The sequence below is a fragment of the Symphodus melops genome (genome assembly GCF_947650265.1).
Source record: "Symphodus melops genome assembly, chromosome: 3".
Taxonomy (NCBI): Eukaryota; Metazoa; Chordata; class Actinopteri; order Labriformes; family Labridae; genus Symphodus; species Symphodus melops.
Window position 1 is genome coordinate 26,924,280 of NC_136693.1, and position 12,066 is coordinate 26,936,345.

Here is a 12,066-nt window from a genome sequence, read left to right on the forward strand (position 1 = left end):
CTGACACAAAAAAATGAACTTCTATGTCTGCCTATACCTCTTTAGCATCATTCAGATGTTTCTTACCTGTTGTAACAGTGGTAAAACATTAATTTTCCTAGTTTCATTTTGAAGGCCTCAAAAAGAAGAGAATTGTTTAAAGATACAATTAAAGGACCTAGAGGTCAGCTAATAAAGTCATACAGTTTCTAGTACAAACACATTGTCAACATTTAGATTTAAAGAACAAACTCGAGAAAAGGTTCTTCATTGAAAAACAAAGAAAGCTAAGATCCTTTCTCTAAAAAGGCAAACACCCAATCAGGATCTGGGTGGGTCGGCAACCAGGGTGGCCCATCAGATTTCAAGGGGCGCACATGCCACCCATGTCCACCTACCTGGACACACCCATGATCCAATGTGCAATATTAAACTTCAGAAAATGTTGGACTGAGCTTCATTTTAAACCTTCTTGTGGGTATTTTGCATGAGGATGAGCTGAGCCGATTTTTAAATAATCATAGCGAGCAAGTGAGCAGGGTGATGACATCTATATTATGTAAACAGTGTGAAACTGTTGTGGAGCCTGTACGATCTCAGTGCATGAAATGAAGCTTTCTGTTTTCCCTTTTCCCAAAATTTTCCTTGCAGACTCTTTTTCTATATCAGCCAGATATGTTGTAAACACTTTGACTTCCGCTACATCCTTTTTACGTTTTAAATATATTTAGCTGTGATTGTCCTGTGTGAAAAGGTAGCTCCAGATCATGTCAGTGACAAGCTGTCCTGAGGTTTTCTGGACAATTTCAATAGTGCATAAAAAAAGGGGGGGGGGGGTTTATAAAGCAGGACTTGTCGCACGATCTGCTGGACAGATGTTTTCCATAAATGTTGACTTTCAAGTTTCATATTTCTTCTAAATTTCTGAACAGACAAAATTAAGCCTTTCTTGCTTCTTTATTTGAGCCTTACTTGGTACTTTGTACACTTAATTTTTGTCAAATAATAAAAAAATACTTCTTGTAGAAATTAGACTTTACTTATTGTACAGTGGTGTAGAATTAATTGTAACCTAATTCTAATTAGATTATTAACACTAATTAGTTAAAAATGAAAAACTAAATGAAAAACTAATGTTTTTCCCTGAGAGCCTATCCACCCATTGTTCCTGTGCTTCGCTCGTGAACACGCCTCCTCGCGCAGCAAGGCGCGTTCCTTTCCATCCGCGTGCCCGTGGGTAAGCCTGTGTGTCCAGAACAAGGGGATCCAACAAGGAAGAGAAATGCCATCAAAAATCATCTTTGAGACAGAAGACCTAGCTATGGATGAAGATGTGGACACTGTCGCGGAGGCTAAACCCCTGAAGGTGAGTTTAAATGACCGTCTCCTCGTAAACAGCTACATAATCCGCTCGTGCGCCGTCCTGTTTGACAACGTGTGGCTGAACATGCTAACACCAAACCTTTGCTAACTAGCTGTTTGCAAAATATGATTATTTTCCTACGTCGACGCAGTTATTTTTTGTGACCTGTTGTTTTCAGAGTTGGTCTTTACAAACGGAGTTAATCTAATAAACAGTTAAAATAGCCACACAATAGTGTACTTGTAGTCACTTTAGCCTAGCCAGAAGATCACATGGGAAGCCCATGTGTTGATGAGTTGATCGGTACACCACGTGGATGTACTGGTTGATAAGGCGGAGGCCTGAAGCTGCTGCTCTCAGCTGTGAGAATCTGCGCCGTGGGCGAGTTTTGATGACGTATTCCACAGCTGGTGGTTTTGTAAATAAAGCGACATCAGAAATTCAGCAATTAAAGTTGTAATTGATGTTGTGGAAGACTTTTGATAGTTTTTAAACTATAAACTCAGACACGACTCACTGTGGAGGGAGGAAATAAAACATTATTTTTTTCCCCCTAATTTTCTGAACACTTTAAAGAAGAAGAAGATATACTCTGTTAAATCAGTTTTTACACTCTGTTATATTAAACATTTTAAACGCAGACTGAAATACACACACACGTAGAGTCTTCCACATGTAAGTTGTAGGCCATGCCTGGTTTCTTTGTCATACGATATGTTGAGGCCATGTGTGGCTTTTTTTGCTTGTGAGTTTTGTCCACTGTCTGTATGATGAAAAATTAATGATTATAAACGTAGTGTTTTTGAATATATCTGAACAAATAGTTTCATGTTTAATAGCCCTTTTTTAAATTTTTTTTTTAGCTTATTATAGTTTAATAACGCAAACAAATGTGTCAGTGAAATAACAAGGCTTTGTTGAGGTTGTGCTGTATCTATGTTTAACCGAGGCTTTCCCTTTCATTGTTTGTGTATGAACATAAATGAAGAACAAGACCAAGGAGGGCAAGAAACTGAAGAAGAAGAAGCAGCAGGAGGAACAAGAGGAAGAGGAGAACCCAGACTGTGAGCCTCCAGCTCCCAAGAAGAAAAAGAAAAAAGACAAGCTGGCTGCAGAGCAAATAAACTGCCTTTTAGAAGAGGTCACAGACATGAATGGCAACGTGAACGCTGACGAAACTCCAAAGAAGAAAACAAAGAAGAATGCTGAAGTAGACTCTGAGGTCAGTGTTGTGTTGTTGTTCTGAACATGATGCTTTATTTATTTTGCGTTAAATTGTTCAGTGACACACTAGCTGTTCTGTTATATTTAAAAGGACATGAACATGAATTCTGCTCAAAACACAAATGTATGTTTTCTAGTTGAGGCCCGGTAGATGTGAGTATGTAACGCTGTCTCCACTCTTATATCGGCTCAGAAAAAACAGAAGAAGCAAAAGAAAGCAACGGCAGAGGAAACAACCAACGGACATTCCACCCCAAACACCCCCGTGGAGACGCCCATCCAGACACCGGCTCCGTCCAGTGAAGACTCGGCTAGTGACGGTGAAAAGGAACCGGTAAGACTACCTGGAAGACACTGTGTGTAAAGTGTCTCCGTCCAGGAGAAAATAAGTGTTGTTGGACTAGAATGAGGGATTCTGCTCTTTTTTTGGAGCTTGTGTTTTCACTGGTCATGTCACCTGTTTTGAAAAAAAAAAGTAAAAGTGGAGGCGCGTCAGTCGGTGTGGGCTTGATAATTCCCAATACGATATAATACGATGTGCTGTACGTGTTTCCACTATAACGTTATGAACATATTGCAACCATAAGGAGTCCTGGGGTAGTGACATCCTGGCTCTCATCGACGGGGAAATCTGTTAAGAGAAAATAAAAATACCAATATGATATTAATTGATCAGAGATGAAATAATTGAATGACATTAGTGAGGGTGAAGGTCTGTTTGTTGTTCCACCCAGACACAGCAGGGTGGTCGAGCCGTCTCGCTGTACAAGAAGCTTGATTGATTTCTAAATGAAGTTACTAAACAACGAAAAACTCCAAAACAATTAGTGTGGTTTTAAAAACAGCTGCCTGCCTTCACAGCCTGAAGAAGGAGCAAGCTGATAGCTGTTAAACCTTTTTAACCATCCTGAGTGCCTGGATCGTTCATAACAATGTTTTTAGGTTTGAAGTTCCCCTGCACTTTTTATAAAAAAAAAAAAAAGAAAGGAAAAAAAGATGAGTATTACTACTCCCTAAGTGTGCTCATATTCCACGTCAGCTGTAGTGAAAGTTGGCGCTCATGAAAGCTCATGTTTGTTTAGGAGGAAACGCCGGAGCAGAAGGAAGGCGCCTTCACCAACTTCAGGATCTCACAAGTCACCATCGATAAGCTCAAAGGTAATACTAGATTTGCATTTATATATCTTTTGTTGTTGTTCATGTCCACGTCAGACACTTTTTAAATCTGCCAATAAAATCAATGAGCATTTGAGGTTGACATGTTGTGATCACAGATAAATCATTATTTGTGTTTCGTCTCTTTTGTAAACCATTTCTACTTTTGAGTGCTAACACGTTTTGGAGCTGTTGAGTTTCTTGTGATTGGTCCTCTCCTGTGTCCCCGTCCTGGCTGCCCTTTCACTCCCTCTTCTCTCTCTCTCTGTTGCATCATCAGCTCGTGGAGTCTCTTATCTGTTTGACATTCAGGTGAAGACCTTCAACTCTGTGTATGACGGAGAAGATGTCATTGCCCAAGCCCGAACTGGTACGGGAAAGACCTTTTCCTTTGCCATCCCTCTAGTGGAGAAGCTCCAGAAGGACCAAGTGGCGCTCGTCAGAGGCCGGGCCCCCAAGGTACATGTACTGTATATACACCCATCAGTTTAAACTGGCTCGAGTCCCAGTATCAGCGGCTCTTTGAGTCTGTGTCTGACTCTCTCTCTCTCTCTCTCTCTCTCTCTCTCTGTTTTGCCCGTGTGTAGGTCCTGGTGTTGACTCCAACCAGAGAGTTAGCCATCCAGGTTGCGAAAGACTTCAAAGACATCACCAAGAGACTTTCTCTGACCTGTTTCTACGGAGGCAGCTCGTACAACCCCCAGAGTAAGTCCACACGGTGACGTGTTCTGTCAGCTGATTGAAAACTACGCGTCATGCATGCAAGTGAATAACGACTCCTTCCACTCCTGTCCAGTTGATGCTATCCGTAACGGGATCGACATTTTGGTTGGAACCCCCGGTCGCATCAAGGACCACCTCCAAAACAATAAACTGGACCTCTCTAAACTGAAGCATGTGGTTCTGGATGAAGTGGATCAAATGTTGGACATGGGATTTGCAGAACAGGTGGAAGAGATTTTGTCGACATCATACACCAAAGGTAAAGAAGATCCTTATGTGTTTGTGAAAGCACGGCGTATATAATAAACATTAAAACAATGTGTGTGTTATATACACGTGTGTGTGTGTGTGTGTGTGTGTAATCGTCCTCTGTGCTTCAGGGAATGTTTCCATGTGTTTTCTGCCTTGTTCTGAGCTGGGCTGTCTGCCATTCATGTTTTAGGATTTATGGTTGTGAGAAAAATTGTCAGTTACAAAAAACATTTTTTTCTTTTTTTTACTTACCTTTTGGTACATTTTAATACTACGTCTATATTGAATATGTCGTTTTAAATTGATTTAGTTTTTGCAACAAAAAACTTCTGAGTGGAGATGTTGATAGACGAGGCTGCAGCAGGCTGTTAAGAAGAATTAAGATCACAAGTCAATTGTTGGCTGTTGCACTAAAAGCAAAAAGCTGCATGTGGTGGCTGGTGTGTGTGTGTGTGCGTTTATGCACAGCAGGAAGAGGAGCAGGCAAAAGCAGCAGCAGGTTCATAAAACAGGCTTCATACTTAGAGCAGTTTTTGTGTCTTATCTCACTGTAGTAGTCGAGAGGTATTTTTTTGTTACGGTGCACAGATCAGTCTACATGGCGTGTGCCTGCTCTCTATTATGCGCACGCTCTCTCTCTCCGCCGCTTTCTCGTGCATGCAGCAATCTTCATGAATAAATGAATGGATTAAATAAAAGGGGTTGGAAAAGTACAGTAGTGTGGCGGAAAGTTTCCTGAGCGTTCACTCCTTTCACAGTCAGGACACTCCTTGATCTGAAAGCATTATCAAATGTATTATTATTATCAAAAATGTTCATGATACAAAAAACAAAACAAACAACAAGAATGTGTGTGTGTCCCTCTCCAGACTCCGACTCCAACCCACAGACCCTGCTGTTCTCTGCTACCTGCCCCCCCTGGGTCTACGAGGTGGCCAAGAAGTACATGAGACCACAGTGCAAACATGTTGACCTGATCGGCAAGAAAACACAGAAAGCTGCAACAACTGTCGAAGTAAGTGTGTGTGTGTGACTGAGAGAAAGATCTAACCTCAATGAAGCGTGTGTGACGGGTTGGATTTAAGCAGCTCCTGTTCAAGCCATTCAATCCTTTGCAGTAGAAGAGTCCTGTGTTTCTCATCACCATCGTCAGTGGGATTGTAAGAGACTCAGAGTTAGTCTGCCAGCTGGATTCATGAAAACGTCCCTTTTGTCTCGTTTCCTGCTCCTCCTTTATTCTATGTTTAATAATGGATCTTTGTGTCTGTCCTCTTCTGTAGCACCTGGCCATAGCCTGCCACTGGTCTCAGCGTGCAGCCGTGATTGGTGACGTTATCAAGGTTTATAGCGGCAGCCACGGCAGAACCATCGTATTCTGTGAGACGAAGAAAGAGGCCAACGAACTGTCCATGAATGCATCCATCACACAGGTACACAAACACTTCATCTGACTTTGGTTCCACATGAGCTGTCATTCCTTTAACTCTTGAGCAGGAAAAAAGACGAAGAGATCTGCAGAATGTCAGAGACGCGACACTTGTATTATCCTTTCTTTATCAACAAACTGTAAACATGTCGACGCATACTAGAGTTGGTCTTGTTTGTATGTTTTCAGAGTTCCCAGTCCCTGCACGGTGACATTCCTCAGAAACAGAGAGAGACCACCCTGAAGGGCTTCAGAAACGGATCTTTTGAGGTTCTGGTGGCCACAAACGTTGCAGCTCGTGGATTAGACATCCCTGAGATTGACCTGGTGGTCCAGTGTTCTCCACCAAAGGTTTGATGTCTCAATTGTCGCATCACGTTTTAAATGCAGCCTGTGTCCCACTCATGTGAAAGTGACATATCTCATCTCACTTTGTGATTAAAAAAAAAAAGTAACACGAGCAGATAAAATCTGACTCCGGCCATTTTTTCCTGCAGTGTAAACGCATGTCCACCTCGTGTTTTTTTTCCGGGCTGAAAGTCACTGGCTGCAAGCTCTGGATGTAGATTTAATGCGATGAGAAGAAAAGCGCTGCACGCCTGTCTGGTCTCTATGACAACGGCTGCTGTGCGACAGGCTGCTCCGTAACTTCTTACTGCTTGTTTTTTTTATTTGAGATAGTTTATTTCTCGATCAGACGCGGAGCAAATAGGAAGTGGGTTCAAGACACGCTCCGTAGACTAAAATATGGGGGAGACATTTGAAAAAAAAAAAAAAAGGTGGCGAGCGCAGAAAAGAAGACACTGGGCGTGGCGCTGTTTTTCCAGGCGGCCACTTTTCTGCTCTGAACAATCTGAAAAAACCCGAGCTGGACACGGGGCCTTAGAGTTTCATAACTTTAAAAACAAACCTGCATTATTTAGAAATGTACTTTCTTTCTTGTTAGGGCTTTATGATTTTTATTTCTCCGTATGGTCCGATCTTAAGGAGCAGAGTCTACTCGCACAGACGGTGTGTTTTAAAATGAACATGCCTCTGATTTAATATGAAAAAAGCTGCTGCAGTTTAAGATGAAAAAAAAAACAAATAAAACACTGGTTACCATTGTGTATTTTATCACTTTACTGACTTTATTTCAGACCCATAGGTCCTTCTATACGAAACATCATTAGACTTGGATGTTACCATGACTTTGTCTAAATGAGTGCCATGTCTGTGGTTGATGTCAGGATGTGGATTCATACATCCATCGCTCAGGACGAACTGGCCGAGCAGGCAGAACTGGAGTGTGCATCTGTTTCTACCAGAGGAAAGAGGAGGACCAGCTGCGCTATGTAGAAAACAAAGCAGTAAGTATCTTTTCAAATATTGAATTCAGTCTGTGCTTTATAGCAGGTGGAAAGACGCAGAGAGAAGGGGAGAAATTAGAGGTGGTAGAGACACACACGCACACACACAAAGAGACAAGAACACAGAAAGCCACCTTCTCTGTGCAGAAGAACGTGTGTGTGACATGACATTTAATGACAGTATATGAGATTAAATGGAATTGTTAAATAGCACACCGAGAAGCTCATTCATAAGTCCTTCAAACAGGAGCTTCTTGGCGTGCAGCTCTTACTTGCTTTTCTTTACCTGCTCATGTTTTTGGATTCAGCGCCCATTCATGGATGTACGTGTCTTTTTTTTGCTTGTGAGTATCAAACTAAAAACCCTTTGTATACTTCCAGGGTATCACATTCAGACGAGTCGGCGTTCCCACTGCCAATGACATCATCAAGTCATCGAGCAAGGACGCAGTCAAGTAAGTGTCCTGGAGGATGACACTCCTATCATTTAGAACAGCTTCAAATCTTTTCCCTCTGTTGACACTCTGTGGGCCTTTTTAAAAATGTGTTTCTATATCGTGCGCAGGTTTCTAGACTCGGTTCCAGTCCAAGCTATCAGCTACTTCAGAGCGTCGGCTGAGAAGCTGATCGAAGAACGAGGAGCCGTGGAAGCTCTGGCCGCTGCCCTGGCTCATATCTCTGGAGCGACAAGCCTGGAGCAGAGGTCGCTGCTCAACTCTGATGCTGTGAGTTTTAAACCTAAGAATGCTACCACTTAATTAGAAGTTTAAACTCTTATTACACAACTCAGATCTGCACTTAATGACCAAGATGAAGTATTTCAAAATACGTCTTTATAACGTCAACACATCTGGTGCTTTGTGGTCATGTACAACACTAATAACACCCACATGATGTCATCTGTCTGTCTTTGCAGGGCTTCACCACTATGCAGATGGTCTGCTCTCAGGAGATGCATAACCTCGGTTACGCTTGGAGGACCATCAAAGAACAGCTCGGAGAAGAGTTTGAGAGCCACATTCACAGGATGACCTTCCTCAAAGGCAAAACAGTATGTACCTGCAGGATCATCTCCACATCATCTCTTTTCCATTTTCAAATGATTTTGTCCTTTAGTCCACCACGAGGAACTTTACAGCTCAGACTGGGAGAACTTACGTGATAGTCTGAGGGTTAAAGTTGAACATGATCTTTTCAGCACAGGGTGTCATATACTTTTGCCCTGAAGGGCCAGCAATCAATGAATGGTAAACTGTTTTATGCGAACTGGCTGACCTCAGAGTTCTTTCATTTCTGCAGCAGGAAGAGTCTGCTCTGCTTATATTCCACAGGATCATTAAAGGTGAAAGAGTCTGTTAGTGCTTAAAGCATGCTGCACCTCCTGTGATTTGAATAGAGGGTCAAGAAGGTTATTTTTGGGACCACCCAAACGCAGTTTTTTTCAGCTGTGGTCAAACATAGTTGGTGTAGATATTTCCTGACTGTCCATTAAGTCCTAGTCACCTGCTTTCTTGCCTCGTGTTAAGTTTTATGTTCATTATATAACAGCAGCCCCACTGAACACAGAACGTGACTTATAGGTCAGCACAAATGACCAGCAGAATGTCTTGAATGAACAGGTTGATGTGTGAAAAGTCCTCTGACAGTGTGACTAAGACTGTTGTGGCTCAGCACCAGGTACATAGACTGAGATGAAGACAGAAACATGAATCATCTGCCCCCTTTCTGTGTTTTTAACAGGGAGTTTGTTTTGATGTCCCAGCTGACAAAGTCAAGGAGATTCAGGTGAGAACGACAAAAACTAAAGTCTTTTACAAATCTTTGGGGACCTGACTGTGGTCTTCAAGAGGTTGAATTTAAAATCCAAAGTCAATAAAAAATATGAGCGTTTTTCCTTCTTCAGGTTGACTGAGCCTGATTGTCCCTCTGACATGTTTCCTTAAACCTATTTACAGGATTCCTGGAAGGACGGCCGTCGTTGGCAGGTGACCATAGCAGAAGAGCTCCCCGAGTTGGAAGAAAAGCAGTTCAATAACCGCGGCGACAGAGGCTTCAACAGCGGAAGCAGAGGAGGAGGCTTTAGAGGAGGAAGGGGCCGCAGCTTTGGGGGAAGCGGTGGTCGTGGTAACGGCTTTAGGAATGGTGGCGGTGGCGGTCGTGGCGGCTATGGCAACAACAGAGGAGGAGGAGGACACAAACGCAGCTTCAGCCAAGCTTTTGATTATTAAAGTGCCGACCTGAGGACTGTTAAGACTTGGTGTCAGTGAGAGGGATGGTTAGAGGAGTTCCCACTCCTGGTTGAATTCTGAATCCAAAACTCTCAAATATTATGACATGATATACTCCTTTCAAAAAACCATTTTCAGCTCTCTGGAAATGAAGCTAACATCGTATTATGTGGGAATATGTATTTCCAAGTAGCCATTTCCTAAGATTGGAATATCAGGTTTTCTGTGGACGGTTCACGAACACAGAACCACAAGCAGCAACTTCTGTAGTGCCTGATGGGTTGATATGTTTTCTGGCACATAAATTGAAACTCCTAAGATCACATGGTCGAACCCGTTCTGAAACATCATTCAGATGTTATTTCTTGCGTGGCATAGGATTCAAAGTTTTGGCAAATGCACTTTTAGTCAAACTTCCTGATTTTATGTCATGACACAGGATGAAGTGGGAACGTGTCCTCCAACTTCAGAGTGTAAGCTAAGGCCTAACTCTTTTTATACCTGGTGTTTGGGGATCAGTGGCAGCAATCACACTTGAGCCTAACTGTAAAAGAAAAAAAAAAAAAAGTCCAACTGATCTGACCAAACGACCTGTAAACATACTGTCTTCATGACTCCACAGCGATGCTTCAAGGCATTGCTTCATGGGTGTGACGCACCAGGAATTTGCAGACACTGTTTCTTGTTGGGGGGGGTTCAGTGTTTCCGCCCTGCAGTGATGGAACAGCTGTTGATCTTCACAGTTATGCTCGTAGTCTGATTGCTGCCTTACCCTCAGATGAAACCTCTCTCCCCAAAAATATATTGGATGATTGCTTTGCAATTGCCTCTATTTAATAACTGTCTACTTGCTTCCATTCATTTGAATGAAATGACTTGTTCATTAAAAAAAGGTCAAATGAGTTTTTTTGTGTTTTCTTATATCAGCCAGTGTGAGAAAAGGCATTTATACAAGTGTGAATGTTTAAACCAAGTCTGAATGACAGCTGATGTGGGTATGACGGTATGATCCGTTCTAACCTTGACTGACCTTTAAGGAGCTACAGTCCCCTGTGGTTTAAATGAATCTGTGCTCTGTTTGGTCCAAATACAGGATTTCATGACATTGTCTTTAACTGTCACACTGTGACATCACAAGTTGAGAAAGGTTTCTCTGTTTTGAAAAACTTGTGCAGACCACAAAGGACTAGATGAATGTAGGTAGACAATCAGGTTACCCAAATATGTCTGCTGTACAAGTGGATTTTTCACTATACGTCCCATTTTAACATCTGTCAAACACAAAACCAAATTACTCAGACTTAAACACAGCACTAATGTTAAACACACTAAAGGATATATTACAGTTAACTTATTTATTTTTGTATGACACTGCTAAAAATATCAAAATATATTTTATAAAATATAAAGGGAACAAACATCCTAGATCTGAACGAGGGAAGTATTCTTATGAAATACTTTGTTCTTTACATAGCTGAATGTGCTGACGACAAAATCACAAAAATGATCAGTGGAAATCAAATACATTAATCAATGGAGGTCTAGATTTGGAGTAACACTCAAAGTTAAAGTGGAAAAACAGGCAGATCCAACTTTGATGTAATGTCCTTAAAACAAGTCAAAATGAGGCTCAGTCGTGTGAGTGGCCTCCACGTGCCTGTATGACCTCCCTCCAACACCTGGCCATGCTCCTGATGAGGTGGCGGATAGTCTCCTGAGGGATCTCCTCCCAGACCTGAACTACAGCATCTCCCAACTCCTGGACAGTCTGTGGTGCGTTGTGGCGTTGGTGGATGGAGCGAGACATGATGTCCCAGATGTGCTCAATTGGATTCAGGCCTGGGGTATGTATTCATCTTGCAGGAACTGCTGACACACTCCAGCCACATGAGGTCGAGCATTGTCTTACATTAGAAGGAACCCAGGGCCAACCGCACCAGCATATGGTCTCATAAGGGGTCTAAGGATCTCATCTCGGTACCTAATGGCAGTCAGGCTACCTCTAGCGAGCACATGGAGGGCTGTGCGGCCCCCCAAAGAAATGCCACCCCACACCATTACTGACCCACCGCCAAACCGGGATTGCAGGCAGCAGAACATTCTCCACAACGTCTCCAGACTCTGTCACGTCTGTCACGTGCTCAGTGTGAACCTGCTTGTGAAGAGCACAGGGCGCCTGTGGCAAATTTGCCAATCTTGCCGTTCTCTGGCAAATGCCAAACATCTTTTTGAGCAGTGTATATTTGAGATTTTTTCAATGTCTGATTTCATATTGTTTTATTACTGAGGGTTACGATTGAGCCATTAATCATCCTTGTTATCATTATTGTATTATTTATTATTATATGCTTTGGTAATGTTTTCACA

General features: G+C 42.3%; 1 protein-coding gene across 2 annotated transcripts; it reads left to right on the forward strand.

Moving 5' to 3' along the window:
* Positions 1-1,136: 1,136 nt before the first annotated feature.
* ddx21 (DEAD (Asp-Glu-Ala-Asp) box helicase 21) lies at positions 1,137-10,602 on the forward strand. 2 transcript variants are annotated; one of them, XM_079339101.1, is made up of 16 exons: positions 1,137-1,345; positions 2,331-2,564; positions 2,760-2,900; positions 3,649-3,724; positions 4,002-4,180; positions 4,309-4,426; positions 4,518-4,703; positions 5,566-5,711; positions 5,977-6,126; positions 6,312-6,473; positions 7,352-7,471; positions 7,853-7,926; positions 8,037-8,196; positions 8,388-8,522; positions 9,212-9,256; positions 9,427-10,602. In XM_079339101.1, exons 1-16 carry the CDS (start codon positions 1,262-1,264, stop codon positions 9,697-9,699), a joined length of 2,283 nt encoding a protein of 760 aa, XP_079195227.1. In that variant the 5' UTR covers positions 1,137-1,261; the 3' UTR covers positions 9,700-10,602. The 2 variants fall into 2 exon arrangements, with proteins under 2 accessions (XP_079195227.1, XP_079195228.1); XM_079339102.1 differs by having other exon boundaries at positions 2,337-2,564.
* The last annotated feature ends 1,464 nt before the right edge of the window (positions 10,603-12,066 follow it).

Excerpts from the sequence above, each read along its gene's own strand:
- ddx21 (XM_079339101.1), top strand. The coding sequence starts at position 1,262 with ATGCCATCAAAAATCATCTTTGAGACAGAAGACCTAGCTATGGATGAA. Across the intron at positions 2,901-3,648 it reads GTGACGGTGAAAAGGAACCG|GAGGAAACGCCGGAGCAGAA; the intron begins GTAAGACTACCT and ends ATGTTTGTTTAG. Across the intron at positions 5,712-5,976 it reads AAGCTGCAACAACTGTCGAA|CACCTGGCCATAGCCTGCCA; the intron begins GTAAGTGTGTGT and ends CCTCTTCTGTAG.